The sequence below is a fragment of the Phoca vitulina genome, unplaced genomic scaffold, assembly GCF_004348235.1.
Source record: "Phoca vitulina isolate PV1807 unplaced genomic scaffold, GSC_HSeal_1.0 scaffold69, whole genome shotgun sequence".
In the NCBI taxonomy this organism is placed as follows: domain Eukaryota; kingdom Metazoa; phylum Chordata; class Mammalia; order Carnivora; family Phocidae; genus Phoca; species Phoca vitulina.
In genome coordinates this window covers 7308701-7335970 of record NW_022589772.1, presented here as the reverse complement: position 1 = coordinate 7335970, position 27270 = coordinate 7308701, and the positions used below count along the sequence as shown (strand labels likewise).

Sequence of the window (27270 nt, the reverse complement as noted above, 5' to 3'; positions counted from 1 at the left end):
TTTCTTTCTTATTTTACTGCACTAGCTAGCATTTCCAGTACAATACTGAAAAGAAGTAGGGAGGTGGGTACATCCCTGCCTTATTCCTGATCAAAGGGGAAAGCACCCAGTTTCTCACCATTAAGTACAATGTTAGCTGTAGGGTTTTGTAGATATTCTTTAGCAAATTGAAGAAGTTTCCTTCTATTCCTAGTTTGATGAGAGTTTTTTGTTATGAATGGTTTTTGGATTTTGTCAAATGCCTTTTCTATATCAACTGAAATAATGGTATAATTTTTCTTCTTTAGTTTGTTGATGTGGTGGATTATATTAATTGATTTTCAAATGTTGAATCAGCCATAGACATCTAGAATAAATCCTACCTGATCAAGGTACATAATATTTTGATACATTGTTGGATGTGATTTCCTAATATTTTGATTTTTCAATCAAAATGTTTTAATCAAATATTTTTATTTTCCTAAAATTTAGGATTTTTGCATTTATGATCATGAGAGATATTGGTCTGTAGTTTTGCTTTATTCAATGATTTTATCTGGTTTTGGTATTAAGCTAAGACTGGTTTCATAAAATGAGTTAGAAAGTGTTCCCTCTGTTTCTATTTTGTAGAAAAGATTGTAGAGAATAGGTATCATTTTATGATTCCATTTTCACCCTTCTCAGCATATCAACTATACTTCATTTTACAATTTTTAGTGGTTACCTTAGAGTTTACAATATCCATTTACAACTAATCTAAGTCCACTCTCAACATTATACCACTTCACAGGTACTAAAGATAACTTATAACAGTTACATACACCAAATAATTCCTCCCTCCTACCCTTAAAACATTCCTGTTTTATAAAATTCATTTACCCATATGCTATAATTGCCTAACATATTGTTATTATTACTTTGAACAGTTATCTTTTAAATCACTTAAATATAAGAAAATAAAAGATTTTATTTTACCTTCATGTATTCTTTCTCCCATACTCTTCTTTTCTTTAAAGAGATCTAATTTTCTGACCTATATCAGTTTCCTTCTCTCTGGAAAACCTTTTTTTGAAAAATAAATATTTCTCACAAGGCAGATTTACTGCTGACAAATTCCCTCAGTTTTTGTTTGTCTGACAAAGTCTTTATTTTTTGTTCACTTCTGAAGGACTGTTTTGCTGGATACAAATTTCTAGGTGAGTGGTTTCTTTCTTTCAATACTTTACACTCTTCTCTTGCTTGTATGGTTTCTGATGAGAAATTCAATGTAATTCTTATGGTTCCTCTATAGGTAAAGTGTTTTCTCTGGGTGTTTTCAAGATTTTCTCTTTGTCTCAGTTTTCTGTGTTTGAACATGATATGCGTAGGTGTATTTTGGGGGTATTTACCCTGTTGGTATTGTCTTTCTAGATCCTGGATCTGTGGTCTGGTGTCTGTCATTAATCTTGGAAAATTCTCAGCCATTCGTACTTCAACTATTTCTTCTGTTCCTTTTCTTTATTCTCCTTCTGGTATTCCAATGGCATGTATGTTAGAGCATTTGAAATTGTCTCATAGTTCTTGGATATTATTTTCCATTCTTTTACAGTCATTTTTCTCTTTGCATTTCAGTTTGGGAAGTTTTTATTGACATGCCTTCAAGCATACTGATTCTTTCCTTGGCCACTCCCAGTTTACTGATGAGTGTATCAAAAGCATTTCTTTTTAGTGTTTCTGATTTCTTGTATCTCCTTCTGATTCTGAGTTTCTATCTATCTGCTTACATTACCCATCTGTTCTTGCATATTGTATATTTTCTCTAATAGATTCTTTAGCATATTAATCATAATTATTTTAAATTCCATATAGCTGGTAATTCCAAAACCTACAGAGCTTGAGTTTGGTTCTGATGCTTCCTTTGTCTCTTCAGAGTGTGGTTTTTCTTTTAGCATGCCTTGTGATTTTTTTTTTTTTTTTTGAAAGCTGGACATGATGTATAAGTTAAGAGGAACTAAGGTAAACAGGGCATTAGTATAAGGTTTTATGTTAATCTGGCCAGGAGTTGGCTGTGTTTAGTGTTTACTCTAGCTGTAGGTGTCAGAGGTTTCAATTTCTTCTAATATCCTTGTTTTTTCTCCTCTGTTTTTTTAGGTTTCCCTAAAAACTCCATAAATAGAGTCTGAGCCTTGCAAGTCTTCCAGCTGTAATCCATAGTTATTGTATCAAAGCCCTATTGAAGTGGTGGGAAAGTGTGGGGCAAGGGAAACATTCTGTAATCTCATAATTAAGTCTCAAGTCTTTTAGTGTGCCTGTGTCCTCAGCCTATAACCTTCACAAGTGTTTCACAGCTTTCTTATTTTATCTCTTTCTCTCTTAGATGAGATAGGAAGGCTAGAGTCATCTGGAGTTGGATAATTTCCCTTCTAGCAAGCTGGAGAAGGATTTGGTAAAGTTGTTTCACTTGCTGGGTGTCCCTTTGTTAGGTAGACGCTCTGTATATATTTCAAAATGATTACTTTTCCCTTCTCCATGCCAGGAACAGGAGATTGTTTCTTGGCCCTTCCCCTTGAGAACCTAGTGGAATTCCTGGAGTTAAAAGTAATGCAAATGTGAGAGCCCTCATAGACTGAGGCCCCTAGAGTTTGTCAAACAATCTACACTCTGCTTCCAGAAATTTGTCAAGGTTACCACTTGTCCCTACCAGTTCATGGCTCCAGTGTTTTTTGTTCCTGATAAGCAGATCTGGGCTGTGATTCTCTGTAATCGCCTGTCTCTCCAGATTTGGGGGTTGCAGTTTACTCTGTGACTTCAGTTCTCTGATGGGTCCAAGAAAAGTCATTGCTGTTTCCTTTGTTCAGCTGTTTTTCTTGTTATAAGACAAGAGTGACAACTTCCAGGCACTTTAAATATTGGAGCTGAAAACAAGTAGCTTTTTTCATTCAATATTGTTTGTGAGTTTCATGCATGTTGATACCTTTAGTTCTATTTTATTCATTTTCTATACTGTACAGTGTTCTGTTTTATGAATATACCATGCTTTATCCATTCTCCTGCTAATGAACAAGTGTGTTGTTTATAAACAATGCTACAGTGAGTATCTTTATAATCTCCTAATGTGCATGTGTAAGAGTTCCTCTAGGATAGATGCCTAAGAGTGGGACTGTTGACTTTTAGTGTATGAGCATCTTCTATTTTACTAGGAATTGCTACAATGTTCATAAAAGTGACTGTCTTCATTTATATTCAACCAGCAGCACATGAGAATTCTTACTACTCTGTATGGTCACCAATACTTGGCAGTGTCAGGCCTTTAAAGGTATGCCAACTTCCTGGGTATTAAATAGTTTTTCACTGTAGTTATATTTAGCATTTCTTTGATCACTAATAAGGCTTCATAGTTAATTGGCTCTTCATGTTTTCTGCCCTGTGAATTGCCTGTTCACATCTTCTGGTCATTTTTATTGGGTTGTTTGTATACTTCTTATTGGTTTGTAGGGAAAGATTTCCTTAAAATGACTCAAAAAGCACAAACCATCAAATAAAATACTGATGGCTTGATTACATTAAAATGAAAGGGGCACGTACTGCATGGAACACTGGGTGTTATATGCAAACAATGAATCATGGAACACTACATCAAAAACTAATGATGTAATGTATGGTGATTAACATAATAAAATAAAAAAATTAAAAAAATTTAAAAAATGAAAGACTTCTGCTTAACAAAAGACGTCAGAAATAATGTTTAAAAGATAAGCCATGCACTGGACAAATACATTTGCTAAATAAGCAACACGTGTTTATATCCAGAATTTAAAAATAATTTCTTGGGGCACCTGGGTGGCTCAGACGGTTAAGCATCTGACTCTTTATCTCAGCTCAGGTCTTGATTTCAGGGTCCTTAGTTCAAGCCCATGTTGGGCTCCATGCCGATGCGTGGAGCCTATTTAAATTATTTTTTTCTGTAAATAATATGACAAACTAAACAATCAAATAATGGGCAAAGAAATGGAACAGGCAAAACACACAAGATTACTGAAAGGCTAACAAATGTATGATTACAAGCATAACTTCATTGCAAATCAGAAACATGCAAATTAAATCAATGAGATACCTTTAAACATTTTATACTGGCAAAAATAATAAGTCCAATACTAAAGAGTCTTGGCAAGGATTGAAAGAAATTTCTGAAACCCTGCTCATGGAGTTGAATATATACATACCCTATATCACAGTAATTCCACTCCTAGGAATGTAATCTAGAACAGTAATTCTTTAAATGTCACTCTTAGACCAGCAGCATCAGCATCTCATGAGAACTTATTGGAAATGCAAATTCTCAGGCCCTACTCCAGGTCTACTGAATAAGAAATTCTGAAGGTGGAGGCCAGCAATCTGTTTTTAACAAGACTTCCAGGTGATTCTGATGCATACTAACATTTGAGAATCACTGCAATAGGACAATATTTTTCCAACATTTTTGACTGAAATCTATAGGAAGAAATGCATTTTACATTCTGGCCCACATACATAATCACACACACACACACACACACACACACACACAAAACCAAACCAAAAGCTCTTTCCAGAAACAGTAATCACTGCTTAGAATATTTTCTATTCTATTCCATTTTGTTTCATTAAAACAAATTGCTTGTTGTGACCTACTAATTCCAACCTAAAGTTTTGATAACTGTCCTAGAGAAACTCTTGTACATATACAGCAGGAGATATGTACAATGCTTGTTGCAGAATTGTCTGTAATAGCAAAAATAAAAAGAAAATATCTTTTCTTGGTTTGGCCTATACCTTGTTTGGCTCCCCTGGATTATATGAAGAGAATGGATAAATTATAGCATATTTCTACAATGGAATACTACATAGTTCCTTATATTATTAAAATAAGTTTCAAAAACATTATGTATATTGAGTCAAAAAAGCAAGTTGTAGAAGGATATATAGAGTATGATATCATCTAGTTTTAAAATATGTAAAACTATATGCTGTTTCTTAATATATAAATATGTAGTAAAAATATAAAAGCATGCATCAGAATGATAAGTAGCAAATTCAGGATAGTAGTTACCTCTGGAGAGGAGATAGGGAAATGGGATTGGTGAGGGATACATGGAAGTCTTCAGGTGTATCTATAAGGCTCTATTATTTTCCTAATTAAGCTGCCCTTGAACTAACAGCAAGAATATATTAGAATTGCAATCACTCAAAGGAAACTGCTTTAATATCCCTCATCTACAATGCATTTTTTTTAAATTCAGGGATAGCCAGAAGCTAACATTATTTTGTTTTGTTTTTTAAATTAAACACAACCAAGTATATGCTCCAGGGGCTTGTGTTGCCTCTTTGAGTGACATGACAATAAAGTTTTCCATTCTGGATGTAACATATACCAATAATGTGAAATAATGATGTGCTCAATAAAACAAGGACTGTTTACCACTCTACTTATATATTTGTCAATTTCTCAAGACTTAGACACTTTCACTTTGCTGCTTAGTATCAGCAATTTAAAGTCATGTCGTATGAAAGCCAGGTGGAGCATTCTAAAGAAAAAAACTCATGTAATAACAGTAAACCCTACTCACAACCAGGTGGCCAATTATTTATTGACTAATTGCAGAGGCACTATGGCTACCTGATAGGGTGGTCTTACAAATATTACTTGATTTATTACTAGCCTAGGAAACTGGAGGTTACTTTTCCTTCAATTCAGGACCTCTAGTAGATATGGACTAGAGTCTCATCAAAATTTCTTTAAAATTCTAAGGGTAGCTTAGGACCTTAGGAAACCACAAAGAACATCATAGGAAATATGCTACTTATATAGTACGCAGAGAATTAATAGTCAAAGTCAAGGAAAAACACAATCACAGTGCCTATGTCACGATTCTTTGGTATAATCAAAGCTAATTTAAAAGTATTAATTTAGGTAGAGGTAAAGAAAAAGGAAAACAACCCATGTTTTTTTTTCTTGGTTTGGCCTATACCTTGTTTGGCTCCCCTGGATTATATGAAGAAAACATAGGAATTTTTCGGATCTCTTCCTCTGACAAACGATTTCTCTGGATCTCATCTTCTGGGACAAATTCTATTGGCTGCGTCAGCTTCTTAGGCCCAGTCCAACACTGCTCAGGTGAATTATCAATAACTTTTGCCACATGGAGACTGGGACCTTTACCCTGTGCTGCCTGTTTTCCCTTGTCCTGGAGTAATGACGGGTTCTCAGCTGTGCCACTATCTCCCACTGATGTAGCTGAGACCAGTGAGTGGGAAGCAAAGGGTTCACCTCTCATAAGTTGGAACTCTTCAAGACGTTTTTTCATTATCATCTCTTGGTAAAAACTTTCCAGGTTGTTCATGGGATCACCTTTGTTCTTCTTTTGGGGTTCATCTAGATCAAGACAAAGAGATAGGGAAGTTCTACAAAGCCTACCAACACAACCTTTGACAAATAAATAAAAATTAAATCTTGGATCTCAGATACAGAAACTCTGCTGGGGCAAGTTTGACAAATGACAATCGTATACAGCTATTTTAATGTAGTGCATCTCAGGCAAGGCTGGAACTATGGTGAAGCAAGTGAGGCACCTGAGGTGCAAAATTTAAGGAGGTGCTCGCTCTCAGAATCATGCAAGTACATGCACCCAACTGATAAAGACATTAAAAAATGTAACTAGTATGGCATTATCCCACTTGACAAAATTAATAATAATCCTTTTAGTATCATCTACTACGGAGTTCATATTCAAATGGCTCTGATTATCTCAGAGATATCTTTTTACACTTGGCTGTTCAATGCAGAATCTAAACCAGGCTTTGGCTGTTTTATCTTTTAAGGCTCTTCGATTTTAAAACAGTGCCCCTTCTTTTCCACCCCTCCAACTCATTTTTTTCTCCATCCCATTGAATTATTAGAGGAACACATCATTTGTTCAGAGAACAAATGAAATTTGACTGATTATTCCTCATGTTATTGTTTAACTTGTTCTTCAATCCCCTCTCTCTCTTACAAACTGGCAGTTAAAATTAGAGCTACGCTATCTAATATAATAGTCACTGGCCACACAAATCTACTTAAATTAATGTTTTAGATGTCAGTTCCCCAATTAAACTAGTCACATTTCAAATGCTCAACAGCCATATGTGGCTAGTGGATACCATAATGGGCAGAATACATAGAAACCATTTACATCATTGTGGAAAGTTGCATTACGATAGTGCTGATCTAGAGGTTTGATTAGATTCAGGTTCAATATTTTAGGCAACAATCATACATAGATAGATGTGTACTTCCTATTACATCATGTCATAAGACACATAATGTTTGGTGGTCCCACTTTAATGACGTTAAAGTTGATCAGCAGATTCAGGTGGTGTTAGTCTGATCCCTCCATTATAAAGTTTTCCCATTCACCTAATGGGTTTTGCCTCCATTGATGACCATTGCCTAGATCTGTTAATTTATTAAGAAGTTGCAAAATGGAGCTCCCCTAATTATATTATTTATTTTGAATTTATTAATCCTATTATTTCTTTTGTATTTATTATCTGGAATTCTATAATGAACTTACCGTCAACTATTTGGTTTCCCCATATATAGTTCATACAGGAAAGGCAGGAGAAATGCTTGATTTTTTCCCAGTATTTACCAACTATGAGAGTAATGAGTTGGTACCTTAGAAATTTCCAGTGGTGACCAATGATTATTTTTAGTATAATTGTGAGATCATTTTCATATGTTTGATGTGTTTCAATTAAATGTAATATTTATTCTTTTTAGTGGACAAATTATCCTACTTGGGACCAGTAAGTCCCTTCAAATTGGCTCCTGTGTTGCTTTCCAGTTTTTTGGCACAGCAAGATGTCACAAGTTCATTTTGAATATTTCCTGACTCAAACCTGATTATCTCTCCAAGGACCCCTGGCTCCTTTTAATGGGAAATAGTATTTAGAAACCACAATGTGTTGCTAGGTGTGTTCATAGCTGTTGAGTTGTTGTTGCTTCTAGGCCTTTTCAGTGGACAAAGCTAGGAAATTCTTTTAAAAGAAAAATAAATCATGAGTTCATACTGGTATTTCCACTTTAAATTTAAGATTACAAGTTTTTTACTCAAATTCCTTGATTTTAGACTTATATCTCTTTTCACATATGCTTAAAATATTGGCTCGATGATATTAACAAAATTATTAGCTTTTTCCTATAACATATTTATAGAATTTTAAAATGTCAGTAACAATACTAATGTAACTATTAATGATAAAACTACTGAATACAGTTTTATATGTCTTTGCAGTTATTTTTGTCCTTAAAATATATCCCATTAGGAATGTACAAATGTTGTTCTAAAGTCACTTCACATAATTGTTTTTTTTCTGTATGGTTATGTTACCAACTTTATTTATAGTTAGGCTCATGTACTTCAGATTACTTATGAATTTTAGGAATTGATTTTTTTCCTTTTTTATTATTTTTTATATTATGCAGAACATTTATATGAGTCTAAAGTGAAAACTGTGTTATACAGTACCTTCAGAGAAGTCTCACCTCCATCTCTGTCCCCTTATCCCATTCCTTTCCTTTTCCATAAGTATAATTTTTATTAGGTTTTGACATTATGGTTCCATTATTTCTTTTTTGAAAATATAAGCAGATAGGTGTGCATACACAACACATATATGTGTGTATCTATATAATTCATTATTTACACCCCTTTTCTATATAAAAGGTAACTTACTATAAACACTGTTCTACAACTTACATTTTTACACTTAACAATACATCCTGGAGGTAACATATTAACGTGTAGAGCTCTTCCCCTTCCCCTTGATAGCTTCACAGTACTCTACTGTGTGGATGTACTAATTTATTCAACTACTCCCCTACTGAGGCACATTAGTACTATATCCAGTCTTTTTTGCTTTTATGAATAAGACCTTGGCAAACAGCCTTGTGCATACAGGATTTTGTATTTTTCCAGTATGTCTTTGAAACAGATTACAAGAGGTGGCAGTGCTGAGACAAAGGGTAAATGTGTATGTAATTTTTCCTAATATTGTTAAATTCCATTCTGTAGTTGTATTATTCTGCATTTCCACCAGCAAGGTATAAGAATATTTATAGAAGGATTTCTTAAGACCCCAAAAGCATTAACCTAAGGAAAATATTGACAAATTCAATTACATTACAATTTAAAACTTCTGTTCATTAAAAATATCATAAAGAGAAAAGTCATAGAATGGGAAAAGATATTTGCTGCACAAATAACTGGTAAAGAACCATTAAGAAAAGGGGCAGACAACTGAAAATATGCCTCACAAAAGAGGAAATATACATGGCTAATAAATATATGCAAAAATGTTCAACCATATTAGAATTCAGGGAAATGCTAATTAAGAAGGGGTTGGGATATTAATAGAAAACTGCCATACTGGCAAAAATTAAAAAGAACACCAATATCACATGTCAGTGAAATTGTAGAGCAAATGGAACCCTCATACATTGCTGGTAGGACTGTGCACCCATAGTGCAAATCACTATAACATTATCTACTGATGTTGAATATATGCTGGTAATATGACCAATCAGTTCCACTCCTACATATATACCCTAGAGAAGCTTAGGCATATGTGTACCAGGATAAAATAATAATAATGTTTAGATCAGTACTATTTATAGTAGCCTGATACTGGCAAAAATATAAATGTCCATCTAAGAATCAATTATAAAATTGTAGTCAGTTTATATAATGAAATACTATATTCTAACGAAAGTCAACAAATTTCAGCTATATATGACCAAGTGGCTAAATATTCTAATGTATACATTCAAAAATATATATTCAGTGACTATTAAGATTCAGATACTATTCTAGGTTCTTGGGCTATATCAGTAAATAAAACAAAGATCCCTATCTTCATAGAGCTCAGTGAATTATACAGTATGTCAGAAGGTTATGAGTGCTATGAAAAGAAATATAGCAGTGTAATGGGTGATTGGAAATGCTAGGGGGTTGTAGTAGTGGTAGTTGCAATTTTAATGTTGGTCTTGGTAAGTCTCATTGAGAAAGTGACATTTGAGAGATATGACTTAAAGAAAGTGAGGGAATCTATCATGCTGATATTAGAGTGAGGGCCCCAAAGTGGGGACTATGTCTCAAAAAATTTAAAAAGTCTGAAATCATACAAACTATCTGACCACAATGGAATTACATTAGAGATCCACTGCTAGAAGAATTCTGAGAAAACACAAATATTTAGAAACTAAACAATACACTTCTAAATAACTCATAGGTCAAAGAACTGACAAAGGAAATTTAAAAAATATTTTCAACTAAATGAAGAGGAAAACACAGCATATCTAAATTTATAGATGTAACTAAAACAATGTTAAGAGAGAAATTTGCAGTTTTAAACACCTATATCAGAAAAGAAGAATGTTTTTAAACCTATAATCTGAGCTTCCAAACTAAGGAAACTAGAAAAAGAGCAAACTAAACACAAAGCAAGGAAAAAGAAGAAAATAATAAAGATTAAGGAATAAATCAGTGCAAGAGAAAACAGAAAAATAGAGAAAAATCAATGAAACCAAAAGCCGATTCTTTGAAAAGTTTAACAAAATGGCAAACCCTTAGCTAGACCAACCACAAAAATAAGAGAGAAGACAAAAATGACTAAAATCATGAATTAAAGATGGGGCATCATTACTGACACTACAGAAATGGAAATGATTATAAGGGATTACTATAAATAACTTTAGGCCAACAAATTAGAAAGTTTAGATGAATGGACAAATTCATAGAAAGATACAAATTACCAAGCAGACTCAAAAATAAAGAGAATAGCTGAATAAACCTATAATAAGTAAATCAGTTGAGTCAGTAATCAACAGTCTACCCACAAAGAAAAGTCCAATTCCAGATGTCTTTACTGGTAAATTCTATCAAATATTTAAAGAAATAATATCAATCATGCACAAACACTCTCAGAAAATAGAGGAGGGAATCTTTTCCAACTTATTCTATGATGTCAATACTATACTGAAACCAAAGCTAAACAAAGACATCACAAAGAAAACACAAATATCCCTCATGAACAGACACAAAAATCCTTAACAAAATATTAGCAAGTCTGCCTAATTCAGCAATATATAGAAATGATGATACACATATAAGTGGAATTTATCCCAGAAATGAAAGATTGGTTTATTATCTAAAAAAATCAATGAATATAATACATCATATTGATAGATTAAAACATTAAACCACATGATCACTATAGGGGAGTGTAGCAAAAGCATTAAACAAAATCCAACACCCATTCATGATTTAAAAAAAAAAAAAACTTCAATTAAGTAGGAATAGAAGGGAACAACTTCAGCCTGCATATGTTAGGCTGAATGACACCCCAAAAATGTCCACATCCTAATTCCTGGAATCTATGAAAATGTTACATGGCAAAAAAGACTCTACAGATGTGATTAAATTACAGATCTTGAGTTAGGGAGATTATCCTGGATTATGCTGGTGGGCCCAATATAATCAAGATGGAGGCAGGAGGGTCAGAGACAGAGTAGTAGATGTAGTAATGGAAGTAGAGGTTGCTGTAATGTGAGGAAAGGGCCATGAGCCAAGGAATTACAGGTGGATTCTAGACACTGGAAAAGGCTCCCCTAGAGAACTCTAGAAGGAAGGCAACCCTATGGACAACTGATTTTACAACTTCTGACCTCTAGAACTGTAAGAGAAGAAATTAGTTGCTTTAAGCCACTAAGTTTATAATAATTAGTTATAGCACCCACAGGAAAGTAATGTACTATAATGCTAAAGATCATGTACAAAAAATCTAGAGCTAAGATCATAGTTTATCGTTAAAAACTGAATGTTTTCCCCCTAAGACTGGGAACAAGGCAAGGATGCTTGCTCTCACCACTTCTATTTGACACTGTACTGAAGGATCTAGATAGTGCAAGGAGACAAAAAAAAAAAAGAAAAAAGAAAAAGATATACAAATTGGAAAGAAAGAAGTAAAACTGCCTATTCATAGGCAACATAATTGTCTATGTAGAAAATCCCAAGGTATCCACAATAAAGCTACTAGAATAAAAAAATTACAAGATCAAGAATGCAAGATAGATATACAATAATCAACTGTATTTCTATGGACATGTATGTAACAATCAGAAAATGAAATAAAACAATTTTGTTCACAAGAGCATCAAAATGAAAAAATATTTAAGAATTAGTAAAAATATAGTATTTGTAAACTTAAAACTATACAACATTGCTGAAATAAATTACAGAAGAGCTAAATAAAGGAAGAGACATTCCATGTTCATGGATTAGAATATTCAATATTATTAAAATGGCAGTTTTCCCCAAGTTGAATTATAGATTCAATACAATCCTAACCAAATATCAGCAGGCTTTTTTATAGAAAAACTGACAAGCTGCTTCTAAAATTTACATGGAAATACAAAGGGCCTAGAATAACCAAAACTATTTTGAAAAACAGGAATGAAGTTGGAGGAATTACACTACCTGATTTCAAAACTTATATAAAGATAAAGACATTCAGAGTATAAGGATAGGTGCATACATCAATGGAACCAAAACAAGTGTCCTGAAATAAACCCTTACATTTATGGTCAATTGATTTTCCAGAAAGGTGCCAAACAATTCAATGGGGGAAATAATAGTCTTTACAATAAATAGCGCTGGGACAGTTGGATATGCATATTTAAAAATATGAACTTAGAATCTTTATCTCTCACACAAAAATGAACTCAAAACAGATAACAGATCTAATTGTAAGAGCTAAAACTATACATATTCTAGAAGAAAACACAGGAGAATATCTTTCTGACCTTGAGTTCAGCAACAATTTCTTAGATATGATACCAAAAGGAAAAAATCGATAAATGGAACTTCATTAAAATTAAAAACTTTTGTCCTTCAAAAGACACCATTAAGAAAATAAAAAGGCAAGCTACAGACTGGAAGAAAATATTTGCAAATCATATAACTTATAAAGTACTTGTATTCAGAATATGTAAAGAACTCTTACCACTCAATACTAAGAAAACAACCCCATCAAAAAATGGGTAAAAGATTTGAATAGACACTTCATTAAACAAGACATAAGAAAGGCTGATAAACACATGAAAAATATTCATGAATATTTGTTATTATAGAAATTCAAATTAAAGCCACAATGAGATATTAGTACACACCCACTAGTATGGCTGTTAAAAAAAAAAAAAAAGGGAATAACAAGCATTGGCAAGGATGTAAAGAAGTAGGAATGCTCATACATCACTGAAGAGAAAGTAAAATGATGTAACCACATTGGAAAACAGTTTGGCAGTTCCTCAAACAGTTATACAGAGTTACCATATGACCTAGAAACTCCACTCACTCAAGAGAAATGAAAACATATCTACTCAAAAACTTGGACATGAATGTTCGTAGTATTATTCACAGTAGCCAAAAAGTGGAAACAACCCAAATGCCATCAGCAGTGAAAAGATAAAGAAAATGCAGTATATATCTATAGAATGGAAAATTATTTAGTAATAAAAAGGAATGAACTGCTGATACAGGCTACAACATGAACGAACTTTGCAAACACGTTACCTGAAAGAAGCCAAATTCCAAAGATCCCATATTGTTAAGATTCCATTTATATGAAACACCTAGATACAAGTTTATAGAGAGAGAAGGCTTGGGGTAGGCGTGGGAGTGATCTACTGCAAATACGCTCATGGGAATTTTGCAGAGTGATGGAAATGTCCTAAGATGGGATTGTATTGATGATTGCATAAGTCAATAAATTTACTAAAAATCACCTAACTGAACACTAACAATAGGTGAATTTTACCACATATAAATTACATACCTCAATGAAGTTGTTGAAAAATCAAGAAAAAAACTATTCGGTCTCACAAAATGTTAGAACAGAAAATAGGAAAAATATATTAAAAGACATTAAAGAATAATTAAATGAATGAGAAGATATAGCATATTCACCTTTGAAGAGCTAAAGATTCATACTGTAAATATGTCAATTGTCCTCAATTCATTTAAATACTCAATGGAATCTCAGTCGAAATCATGTAAGAGAAAGGGTGTGTGTGTGTATGTGTGTGTGTGTGTGTGTGTGTGTGTGTGTGTAACTTGACAAGCTGATTCTAAAATTTCCATGGAAAAGCAAAGTATCAAAAGTAGACAAAACACTTTTGAAGAAGAACAAGGTGGAAGGAATTGTTTTTTTATTGTATCAAGACATTAAAAAGCTAAACTGTCATACTGGTTCTGATATACTGATAGCCGAAAAGACCAAAAGAACAAAAGAGAGAACCCATAAAAACACCCATGCATACGTGAACACCTGATAGATGACAGAGCTAGCAATACAACAACAGTGCAGGGACATTTCCAAAATATAGTGTTGGGATAGAGGGTTATTTATATGGTAAAAAACAAAACAAAACAAAACCTGAAATCCTACTTTATACCATATACAGAAATCAATTCCAGGTGGATCAAAGACTTAAATGGGAAAGGCAAAAACATAAAGCCTTCAGAATAAAGAACAGTATCTTCCTGAGCTCATGTAGGGAAGGATTCATTAATCAAAGCGCAAAAATCACAAAGTAGAAAGAAAAATTAATAGATTTTATTACATACAAATGAAGAACTTTTATTCATCAAAAGACACCGTAAAGGGAATGAAATGATAAGCCACAAAATGGGAATAGGCATTTTCAACACATATAGCCAACAAAGAGCAAGTATCCACAATAATAAAGAACTTGTACAAATTTATAAGAAATGCATGTAAGATGAGAGACGAAATTTGGAGATAGAATATTCAGGACATATAACCACAACACTTTCCTACTAGCTCCCTCTTGTCTGTAGCACTACTGAAGGTAAGTAGTGATCATTGAGATCTGCCATATCCCAGGGTTTGGGGGCTGAGCTACTGCTTCGATACATGCCTAAAGTGACCTCTGAACCAAGACTGCAACTGGACACAGATATAAACAGATGGAAAGATATTCAGGTAACATTTGCTAAACGGGCAAAAGAACTGAATAGCCATTTCACAAAGGAGGTTATCCAAATGGTCAATTATGTGTGAGAGGGTTTCCAACCTCATTAGATATCAAGGGAAGGAAGTTAAAACCACAATGAAACAAACAAAACAAATTGGACTTAGATTCCTGAAAAATATCAATGCCTGCAAGACAGAAAGACAGATAGACAGACACACACACAGAAAAACTGTTATAAAGCAAACTAAATGCAATATGTGATCCCTGACTCATCCTGGATTTAAAATTGAGAAATCTAATTAGAAACTGTATATTAGATAGTATGTGTAACAATGCTAAATATCTTAAGAGTGATCATAATACTATGATTATACAGGAGAATGTCTATGTTCTTAGAAGATACATAAGGAAGTATTTAAGAGTAAAACTTCTTGGGGCGCCTGGGTGGCTCAGTCATTAAGTGTCTGCCTTCGGCTCAGGTCATGATCCCAGGGTCCTGGGATCGAGCCTCACATCGGGCTCTCTGCTCAGCGGGAAGCCTGCTTCTCCCTCTCCCACTCCCCCTGCTAGTGTTCCCTCTCTCTCTGTCTCTCTGTCAAAATAAATAAATAAAATCTTAAAAAAAAAGAGTAAAACTTCTTAATGTCTGAAATTTACTTTGAAATTGTTTAGCAATACACAAATCACACACACATTCTAGTGTAGAGGAAATCAGAGGTATAGCAAATGTGGCAAAATGCCAGTAGTTGGTAAATGTACGTGAAGGGTGTGGGTGTACTATTCTTTCAATTTTTCTCCATGTTCGAAATTTTTCAAAATAGAAGGTTGAGGAAAACAAGACTTTACTAAACCCTAGACAAATAAGAAGTAATATAAACGAATGCTAGTTATTAAGAAAGGGAAAAGATAATATACTGAAATGTAAGTAAATACCCATTAGATTGGAGTCCGACAATACCCAGTGTGAACAAAGATATGGAGCAACCTGAACCTTCTTCACACATGGTTGGTGGGTTTTTAACTTGGGACAATCCCTTCACAAAAGAGGTAACATCTATAAAGTTGAACAGGTAGGAATTCTTCACCCCTCAATTCCACTCCTAGGTATATATCCTGAGAAACTCCTGCACATGTGTCCCAGGATACATTTACAAAAATGATCACAGTAGCAGGACTGATACTTACAGCTCCCCCAAGTGGAAACAACCCATATGTCCAACTACAGTAAAATGGATAAATAAATGTCAATATGTTCATATAAAGGAATACTATACTACAGTGAAAGTGAACAAACTATGGCTATACATTGTAATATGGCTGAATGTCACAAATATAACAGTAGGTAGAGAAGGAAGACCCAATAGAATACATACAGCACAATTCATTGATATAATGCCTAAAAACAAGTAGAACTAACCACTGTCTAATGATGTATGTATGGGTGGTAAAAATATAAAGAAAAGCAAAGAAATTATTATTTTTTTTAAAGATTTTTATTTATTTATTTAACAGAGAGAGAGAGCACAAGCAGGCAGAGCGGCAGACAGAGGGAGAGGGAGAAGCAGGCTCTCTGCTGAGCAGGGAGCCCGATGCGGGGCTTGATCCCAGACCCTGGGATCATGACCTGAGCTGAAGGCAGCCGCTTAACCAACTGAGCCACCCAGGAGCCCCAAAGCAAAGAAATTATTATCACAAGTCAGGACAGTGGTTATATCTGGTAGGCAGGGAGATGTGATTTCTGAAGAGCATACAAGGACTTCTGGAGTATCGGCAACATTTGATTTTTTTTTTTTTTTTTAAAGATTTTTTAATTTATTTGACAGAGAGAGACACCGCGAGAGAGGGAACACAAGCAGGGGGAGTGGAAGAGGGAGAAGGAGGCTTCCCGCCGAGCAGGGAGCTGGATGCGGGGCTCGATCCCAGGACCCTGGGACCATGACCTGAGCCGAAGGCAGACGCTTAACGACTGAGCCACCCAGGCGCCCTATCGGCAACGTTTGATTTCTTGACTTGACTGACCATATGTGTTAAGTACTCTCTGGCATGATCTTTATTAAAAATATTTTTTTAGGGGTGCCTGGGTGGCTCAGTCAGTTAAGCGTCTGCCTTCGGCTCAGGTCATGATCCCAGGGTCCTGGGATTGAGCCCTATGTTGGGCTCCCTGCTCAGCAGGGAGCCTACTTCCCCCTCTCCCTCTACTGCTCCCCTTGCTTGTGCTCTCTCTCTGTGTCAAATAAATTTTTAAAAATCTTAAAAAAATATTTTTTAAAAAAGTGAGTAGGAGGTAAGGAGGAGATAACTCAGTATACTGGGTTGAATAGTATCCCCCCAAAATTCATGTCCATCCAGAACCTCAGAATGTAACCTTATTTGGAAATAGCATATTTGCAGATACAGTTAGGTAAGATGAGGTCATACTGGATTAGAGTGGGCCCTAAATCCAACGACTGGTGTCTTTTTAAGAAGGCCACGTGGAAACACAGACACACAGACATATGTGTCACATAATGGTAGAAGCAGAGATTGGAGTGATGTATGTACAAGGCAAGGATAGCCAGCAACCACTAGAAGCTAGAAGAAAGGCACGGAACAGATTCCTCCTCAGAGTCTCCAGAAGAACCAACCCTGTCAATATCTAGATTTGAACTTCTAGCCTCCAGAACTGTGAGAGAATAAATTTCTGTTGTTTTAAGTCACCTAGTTTATGGTACTTTGTTACAGCAGCCCTAGGGAATTAATACAGATTTTGTACTGGGAAATGGGGTGCTGCTATATCAAATACCTAAAAATGTATTTGTTTTGGAATGTATTTGGCTTTGGAAATGGGCAATAGGTAGAGGCTGGAAGAATTTTTGAATTGCTTGACAGCAAAAGGTTGGTTACCTTGAAGAGACTGTTGGTAGAAATATGAGTGTAAATAGCAGTTCTGGTGAGTGCTCAGAAGCAAAGAGGACAGTAGAGAAAGCTTCTATCATCTTAGAGAATATATATATCATCATGAATAGAATACTGCTAGAGATACAAACATTAGAAAATATACTTATGGTGAGGCATTAGAAGGAAATGATGAACATATTATTGGATGCTGGAAGAAAGGCAATCTTTGTCATCAAGTGGCAGAAACTTGGCTGAATGGAGTTTTGCTGTTGGGTGGACTTAACTTATAAGTGGATATTTAGCTAAGGAGATTTCCCAGCAAAGTGTGGAAGATGCAGCCTGATTTCTCTTTGGTGCTTACAATAAAATGAAGAGAAAAGAGAGATAAATTGAGGAAGGATCTGTGAAAAAAGAAACCAGCACTTGATGATCTAGGGAATTCTCAGTGTATCTAACCAATATGCTCTGGAAACAGGGCCAATGGTGTGGCTGGATAGACTTTCACTGAAGAGATTAGGTGTGTGACTCATGGATGCAATCAACCATCTCAGCAGAAGCCAAGAAGAAAGGAGGGATTAACCAGAAAGGACCTGTGGAAAACCCTTATAACTGATTATATGGGTCTCTTGACAGGCATGAGACCGACAAGGTTTTTTTTTTTAAAGATTTTATTTATTTATTTGAGAGAGAGAGACTGAGAGAGAGAGCACATGAGAGGGGGGAGGGTCAGGAGGGTCAGAGGGAGAAGCAGACTCCCTGCCGAGCAGGGAGCCCGATGTGGGACTCGATCCAGGGACTCCAGGATCATGACCTGAGCCGAAGGCAGTCGCTTAACCAACTGAGCCACCCAGGCGCCCAGAGACCAAAAAGGTTTTTAGAGAATTGTATACCAGAAGAAATAGTGCCAGCCTGGTGTGAAAGTGACAAAGACAGGACAAAATGAAGGATGACTGTGAAGGCAAAACCACAGATGCAAAAGCCAGTGAGGGTGGGGCTGCAGCTACCCTGGTAGGCTGAGAAGGTGGGGCTATCCCAGAGGACCCAGAGAACAAGACCACCCCTGGGGGCCAGAGGGGAGAGCACTGAGCCCAGAGCATTACTCTCAGGCTCTGAGACCTAACAGAATTTTCCCTGCTGGGTGGTTAACTTGCTTTAGACCAGTAACCCCTTTATTCCTTCCTTTCTGCCCTTTCAGAGTAGGAATGCCTATCCTATGCCTGTCTCACCATTGTATTTTGGAAGCAGATAATTTGGTTTCACATGTCTCTGGACAGAAAGGAATTTTGCCTTAGGGTGGAAAATACTCAGGGCCTCGCTGACACCTGGTTTTGATTATTTAGATAATGACACTTGAGACTTTTTGAGTTGATATTTAGATGAGCTTTGGGACTTAGACTTGATGCTGGAATAGGTTAAGACTTTTGTGAGTATTGTAAAGGGGTCAATGTAGTTTGCGTGTGAGATGGATTTGACTATTTGGAGGCCAGAGGGCAGACTATACTGGGTTGAATAGTGTACCCTCAAAATTCATGTCCATCCCGAGCCTCAGACGTGACTTTATTTGGAAAGAGAGTCTTGGCAGATGTCATGAGTTAGGATGACACTACACTGAATTAAGGTGGGCCCTAAATCAAATGACGTATGTGCTAATAAGAAGGCCAAGCGAAGGCACAGGGACACAGACACACACTGAGACCGCCATGTGATGATGGAGGCAGAGACTGGAATGATGCAGCTAGCTATAACACCAAGGAATGCTGGCAAATGCCAGAAGCCAGAAGATACAAGGAAGCCTTCTAGAGACCTTCAGAAAGAGTATGGCCCTGCCAACACCTTGATTTCAGACTTCTCACCACAGTGAGAGAATAAATTTCTGTTGTTCTAAGCCACTAGATTTGTGGTCATTTGTTAAGGCAGTCCTAGAAAAAGAATCCAGTGATGTTAGAAAATTCTTCTAAGAAATTTTGTTGCAGAGAGAAGGAAAAACGATTGACATACACATACAGGAATGAATCTCAAAAACATATGCTCAGTTAAGGAAGCCTTACAGAAAGAATACAAAGGATAGCATTTCAGTTATCTGAAGTTCTAGGACAGGAAAAACTAATCTATAGTGGAAAAAAACCAAAACACCAGTTGCCTCTGGGAAATTGCTGACAAGAAGTATGATAAAACCTTCTGGAATGGTGGTAATCTTCTATGGATTAGGTTACACAGATGCAATGGTATGCTAGAAATGGCCCATTGATTATACACAAATTTTCCAGAATCCATGTTCAGTGATAACACTTCGGTAGCTTGAAATTTGCCACGGTGCAAGTATGTACACCATGGAAACTGGCAAATGATACAAATCAGAGCCCTTTTACTTTCTGGAGAGCCAGCTGTTAAACATTTACCAACACATCACTACAAAAATGTATACACTGGTCAAAAGTTCGCAAATGAACACAAAATTCATGCATTTTATGGCATGCAAATTTTACATCAAAAGAAAAAATTGAAATATTTAATTCTAGCTAACAATATGCATGCTGAAGTATTTAGGGGGATATTCATTTACATTGGCAATTTATTTTAAATACATCAATAAAATAAGATGGATTGATAGATGAGTGGAGGGATAGGTATGTGATAAAATAAAATATTAATGGTAGAATCTAGTTGGTGATATAATGGGTATTTGAGATAAAATCTTTCAACCTTTCTGTGTGTTTGAAAATTTTCATTAAAAACTGGGGAAACATCACTTCCTATACGGATATCAAAAAAATATTGACATATGTACTTACTTCTATCATTCTGATATTTCATTTTTAAACCAAGTGCTACTTATTATGGTTACAGTGAAGGGAGAGAATCTAAACATACTGTTTGCTCAAGTAGCTAAATAACTGAAGGGCATTTTTTGTCTTTATCATTGTTTAAAGATAATTCATGGTAGGACTGTGTACACTACGGAAACTGGCAAGTAGTAAAAAGCATGTTAAAATCCTGAAAGGAGGGGCTCCTGGGTGGCTCAGTCAGTTGGGTGTCTGCCTTCGGCTCAGGTCATGATCCCAGGGTCCTAGGATTGAGCCCCACTTCGGGCTCCTCACTCAGCAGGAAGCCTGCTTCTCCCTCTCCCTCTGCCTGCCACTCCCCCTGCTTGTGCTCTCTCTCTCTCTCTCTCTGTGTCAAATAAATAAATAAAATCTTTTTTTAAAAAATCCTGAAAGGAAAGAAGCAATACTGGGGATAACTGACTGAGGTCCCTGGGGAGATAATAGGGCTAGGATCCAGCACAAAGGTGTAAAGATTAATTTCAGGCATGAAGGATATACCTACCACTGAGTTGAGATGGAAGAAAATAAGACTCAGGATGCAGAATTAGCAGAGTCAGGCAGAAAGCAGATGAAGGCTCTTGTCAATGACAATGTTTCCTTTGAAACAGGAAGCCTATCTGCTAAAAATAATCAAACAGTAGGATGGAAAGAATAATGAAGATCTAAAAGAGGAAGGAATGAAATGGAGAGCTGACAAGGGACCAGGAGATAGACTGCTGAACGAGGAAGAAGGCTCTAGACAAGACCAGACATGAGGAAACTGTAGAGGCATTATCAACAAAATTATATGATTGTTCTCTAGTAATGCTCAAAAACTATCCTGCAGAAATAAAGAAGGCAATTAGTTGGATTGATTCAGGGTTGAGGTTTTGCCGGGTAGGTATGGCACACAGACAAGGAAACAAAAAGAATGCTTCACTGGCAAGAACATGAGTAAATAATGGGTGATGGAGTCTAAGTAAGATGTGGGAGGAAAAGGAGACAGGAAGGGGATGACAGATTGGGAGAAAATAAAAAGGTCAAGGAACTGGACATTTCAACAGGGTTGAAGAGATGGAATAATGGCTGCAAGAGAGTTGCAAGGGCCAGAAGTATAAGAAAAAGGTTGTGGTCAGGGTAATATACTGGGGCTTAAGATTTCAGAGGAAGTTTATTTCTAGAGATAATGTATGTTTTCCCACTGATTTAAGGTTAGAAGATGGGATATGTTTTACTCCCCCAAAAATGTTCATCTCAAGATATAGCAAAATCAAGGGCGCCTGGGTGGCTCAGTTGGTTGTGCATCTGCCTTCAGCTTGGATCATGATCCCAGGGTCCTGGGATGAAGTCCCACCTCATGCTCCTTACTCAGCTCCTTCTCCCTCTCTCTCTGCCACTCTCCCTGCTTGTGTTGTCTCACCCTCTCTGTCAAATAAATAAATAAAACCTTTTAAAAAAAGATATAGCAAAATCACACTTAATAAACCAAAAAATCTTCTCAAATCCCATATACAAATGCTATGATCAAGACCACTGATGTTCATGTAAGAACAGACCTAGATTTAAGTCCTAGCATGGCCACTTAGTTGACCTTGAGAAAGTAGCCTACCTCCTCAGAAGCTCAATTTCGTTATCTGTAAAATGGGTATAATACTGCCACTGTCTTGTAGGGTTATTATAAAGGTTAAATGAGCAAACACAGAAAATGCTTACTTAGCACAAGGACTGGCACAAATAAGCCCTCAAAAATTATTAGCTATTAGGAATTCTGTTTCCATGTAAGAAGTAAGCATACTTCATCCCTGCCTCTCCCACTGAATACAATTCTAAAACCTGGTGAGAATTCATGGAACATTTGAAGACTGCAAAAAGTACATAGTAGCAGGTGGAATAGGTGAGAATTTGAAATAATAAAGAACTCATGCCCAAACGCAGCATGATCAGATTGCTGAAAAGTAAATAGAAAGAAAAAAAAAGAGTAGAGTAATAAGGAGAGAGCATTTAAAAACCCTTGTATTTATAGTCCACTGGTTTTCCACAAAAGTACTAAGACAATTTAATTGGGAAAGGATAGTCTTTTCAACTAAAGGTGTTAGGACAATTGGCTATCCATATGCAAACAGACTAAAGTAACCCTAACTTTACATTACGTGTAATTCAGCAATTAATTCAAAATGGTTCATAGACCTAAATGTACAAGCTAAAACTATAAGTTCTGCAAAAGAATACATATGAGAAAATCTTTGCAACCTTGGGTTAAAAAGAAAACTTAGTTATAGGACCAAAAGCAGAAATCGTGAAAAAAAGTAAATTTGACTTCGTCAAAATCACAAACTTTCAAGCTTCAGAAGATACTGTTAAGAGAGGTGACATCAGTGCAAATGGCAGAGTACGGACCTCTTGAAATTCTCTCCTCCATAAAAGCAATGAGAACACTGGCAAAAACTGTCAGGATCAGCTTCTCCAGAACTCTGGAACAATTAACCAAAGGCCTGCAGCAATCTGGGAAATATTTATTCAATAAAAATAGCTAAATCTCAATAAGAATAATAAATTTTGTAGCATTTTAACTAGCCCTTTTCTCATCCATTTCTCCCAGGTCTGTGGTAACCTTGAAAACCAACAACCTGAAATCACAGTGAAAACCAGCAGCCTGGCAGCTACCAGAGAGGGAAGAACGAGGCTGGAGTTTCTTCAAAGCACTATTGTCAGAGAACAGTCATCTAGGTGGCCTTTCTAGTGGTTCCCTGGAAGATTCCACAGGCAACGCTCTCCATGATGTAACTCAAAGCTCGCCACCCAGTGCTAAGAGCCTTTTTCCTGAGAACTTTTGTCAAAAATAATCAGAGGAAGGGGATGCTTGGGTGGCTCAGTCAGTTAAGCATCTGCCTTCAGCTCGCGTCATGATCCCAGGGTCCTGGGATCAAGTCCCGCGTTGGGCTCCCTGCTCAGCGGGGAGCCTGCGTCTCCCACTGCCTGCCCCTCCCCCTGCTTGTGCTCTCTCTCTCCTGCTCTCTCTCTCTCCGACAAATAAATAAATAAAACCTTTAAAAAAATAATCAGAGGCAGTTGGTGAATTCTTCCCCTGCCTGAAGTGGTGGAGTTGGGATAAACAATAGGTTAACCAAAAAGCCTAGAAGGAAATCTTGGGGGATGAAATGTCCTTAGAGGGCACTGAAAAGCTCTAACATACTCCCAGGAATCTAGAAGGCCACACATGTGCACAGGCCTGTCCTCATGGCCGAAGTTGTATGCATGTTCAGGAAAGACTAGAAAAAAACCTAAGGTCTTACCTCTGACTAATCTTAAGTCTCTGCACAAGCAGGAAGTGAGGGCTAAAATGGAGTTGTAATCTGCTTGGCTGACTACGGATGTGCTCAGCTTGCATACAAATCCTTCAGTACTAGGAAATCCCTCAGTTCTGGGAAGAGTACTAGTTCTAGGAATAATTAAAACACTGTGTTAAGTAAGTTAAAGAAGGCCACATGTTATATAGTCCCATTTATAATGAAATGTCCAGAATAGGCAAATCCATAGAGAGGGACAATAGAATAGTTGCTATCTGGGCTGGGAGAAGAAAAAGGGACTGAGAACCATCTCTCGGGTGATGGGCATGTTCTAAAACTAGATTGTGATGATGGCTGACCAAATCTGTAAATTTACTATAAGTCACTGAATTGTACATTTAAAATGAGTGAGTTTAATGCTATGTCAATCATAACACAATAAAAAAGTGGGAAAAAACAACCCAACTACATTCTATAAGAAACTCATTTTTTAAAAAAATATGAAACTCACTTTCAAATATAATAATATAGATAGGATAAAAGTAAAATGGAGAGAAAGTAGTTCTAGAATGTTGGAGTAAGGACCTTGAAAATCCGCTCTTCCATAAAAAGCAAAACTCATTAAAAATTAAATTTTGATAAGTCTGGAAATTAAATAGAGGCATACAACAATAGGAGGAACAGTTATTCAAGAAAAACAGCAGAGTCTCACTAAGACTATAGTAAGATTTATTGTATTTCAGCTTCCCATAATCATGTTTCCCTCTCTCCAACTTTGCAGTAGCCTTGAAAACCAACAATCTTGCAACTGTGGTAGTTGTAAATAAAACAGCAGCCTAGCTGATATTATAGGAAGTAGAGCAGTTCTGGAGTTCACCAAAAGCCCCATCCTAAGAGAACTGTCACTGCTTGACCAGCCTAGTACTTCATTGAAAAGCTACAATCCTAGGGCTTGTCTTTGACTTGGTTCATATCCCACTCTGTAGAACAGCCCAGCCTTAAGGCATTTGTCAAAACCAATTGGTGAGGGTTAACACTGTAGCTGCTTGAGACAGCATTACCAGTTGGGGCTAACAAGAGAATGACAAAAAAATTAAAAGAAGACATAGGAATGAGCATACACTTACGGGTTTCAAAATATACTACAAAGCTATAGCAATGAAAACACTATGGTACTAGCATAAAGACAGACATACAGACAGTGGAACAGAATAGAAAGCCCAGATACATGGTCAACTTGGTTTTTGGCAAGAACGACAGGAATACACAATGGAGAAAGGATAGTCTCTTCAACAGATGATGCTAGAAAACTGAATCTTCACGTGGAAAAGAATGAAATGCGACCCTTATTTTATACCAGTCATGAAAGTCAATTAAAAATGGATTAAAGGCTTAAAAAGAAGACCTGAAACTCTAAAACTCCTAAAAGAAAACACAGAGGAAAATCCACTTGACATTGGTATTGGCGATGATTTCTTAAATATAACTCCAGAAGGCAGGCAACAAAAAGCGAAAATAGAAAGTGGAACTATATCAAACTAAAAACCTTCTGCATAGCAAAAGACACAATTAACAGAGTGAAAAGGCAACTACAGCATGGGAAAAAATATTTGTAGACCATATATCCAATAAGGGGTTAATATCCAAAATGCATAGAGAACTCCTACAACTCAATGCCATAAAAACGAAACCTATGAAACTAATATAACACTGTATGTTAACCATACTGGAATTCAAAAATTTTAAGATTTATTTATTTATTTGAGAGAGAGAGAGACAGAGAGAAAGCATGAATGGGGGGAGGGGCAGAGGGAGAGACTCTTCAAGCAGATTCCCCACTGAGCACAAAGCCCAATGCAGGGCTCAATCTCACAACCCAGGAGATTACAACCTGAGCCGAAAGCTAGGGCTAGACACTTAATCAACTGGGCCACCCAGGCACCCCTGGAATTCAAATTTAAAAATCTCACAACCCAGGAGATTACAACCTGAGCCGAAAGCTAGGGCTAGACACTTAATCAACTGGGCCACCCAGGCACCCCTGGAATTCAAATTTAAAAAAAATAATTTAAAAACTAAAAATAAAACCTGACTAAAAAATGTGCAAAGTATTTGTATAGACATTTCTCCAAAGAAGACATACAGATGGCCAACAGTATATGAAAAGGTGCTCAACGTCATTCATCATCAGGGAAATGCCAATCAAAACCACAATGAGATATCACCTCACACCTGTTAGGATGGCTAACATCAAAGAAACCAAAATATAACAAGTGTCGGTGAGGATCTGGACAAACTGGAACCTTTGTACACTTTCGGTGGGAATGTAAAATGGTGTAACTACCACAGAGAACAGTATGGAGCTTCTGCAAAAGGGTTTAAAGATTAAAAATAGAAATACCATGTGATAAAACAACTCCACTTCTGAGTATTTATTCAAAGAACTGAAATCAGAGCCTGCAAGAGATATCTGCACTTACATATTCATCGCAGCACTGTTCATGACAGCCAGGATGTCATTATGTCATGGACATTATTCAATGTCCATGAATGAATGAAGAAAATGTGGTATATACATACAGTGGGGTATTATTCAGCCTTAAAAAAGGAAGAAAATCCTGCCAACACAGATTAACCTTGAAGACATTATGCTAAGTGAAATAAGCCAGTCACAAAAGGACAAATACTGCATGAAACAACTCATGTAAGGTATATAAACTAATCAAACACAAAGAAGCAGAGAATATAATGGTGGTTGCCAGGGGCTAGGGGAAGGGGAAAATGGGGAGTTATTATTCAAAGGTTATAAAGTTTCAGCTATGCAAAATGACTAAGTTCTAGAGACCTATTGTACAACATTGTGCCTATAGTTAATAATACTGTTTTGTACACTCAAAAATTTGTTAAGTGGGTAGATCGCATGTTAAGCATTCTTATAAAAAAAGAAAGAAAAATAGGGAGTGAAATGTCCGTAAGGCGTTTGAAAAGTTCAGACATACTCCTGGGACTCTAGAAGGTAACAAACATGTGCTGGACTATGCGTATGCCCAGGAAAGTTAGAGCTTGAGAAGTCACTAATCTCTCACCTCTGGCTGACCTTGAGGCTCTGAACAAGCAGGAAGTGAAGTCCAAGGCACAGTTGCAAACTGCCTGCCTGGGCATTGAAGGAGTGACCCAACACACACACACACACACACACACACACCTTCAACAAAGGAAGGAGTGACCCAACACACACACACACACACACACACACACACACACACAC

The 27270-nt window shown here is 36.4% G+C and overlaps 1 protein-coding gene across 3 annotated transcripts in view; it reads right to left on the bottom strand.

Annotated features, from left to right (window-relative positions):
* Nucleotides 1-27270, bottom strand: part of RBM41 (RNA binding motif protein 41) — a 59218-nt gene that overhangs the window by 18800 nt on the left and 13148 nt on the right. For all 3 annotated transcript variants that reach the window (XM_032392741.1, XM_032392742.1, XM_032392743.1), the window contains one exon: nucleotides 5967-6370. In XM_032392741.1, the coding sequence (XP_032248632.1) occupies nucleotides 5967-6370 (404 nt within the window). The remainder of the gene's footprint in view (nucleotides 1-5966; nucleotides 6371-27270) is intronic.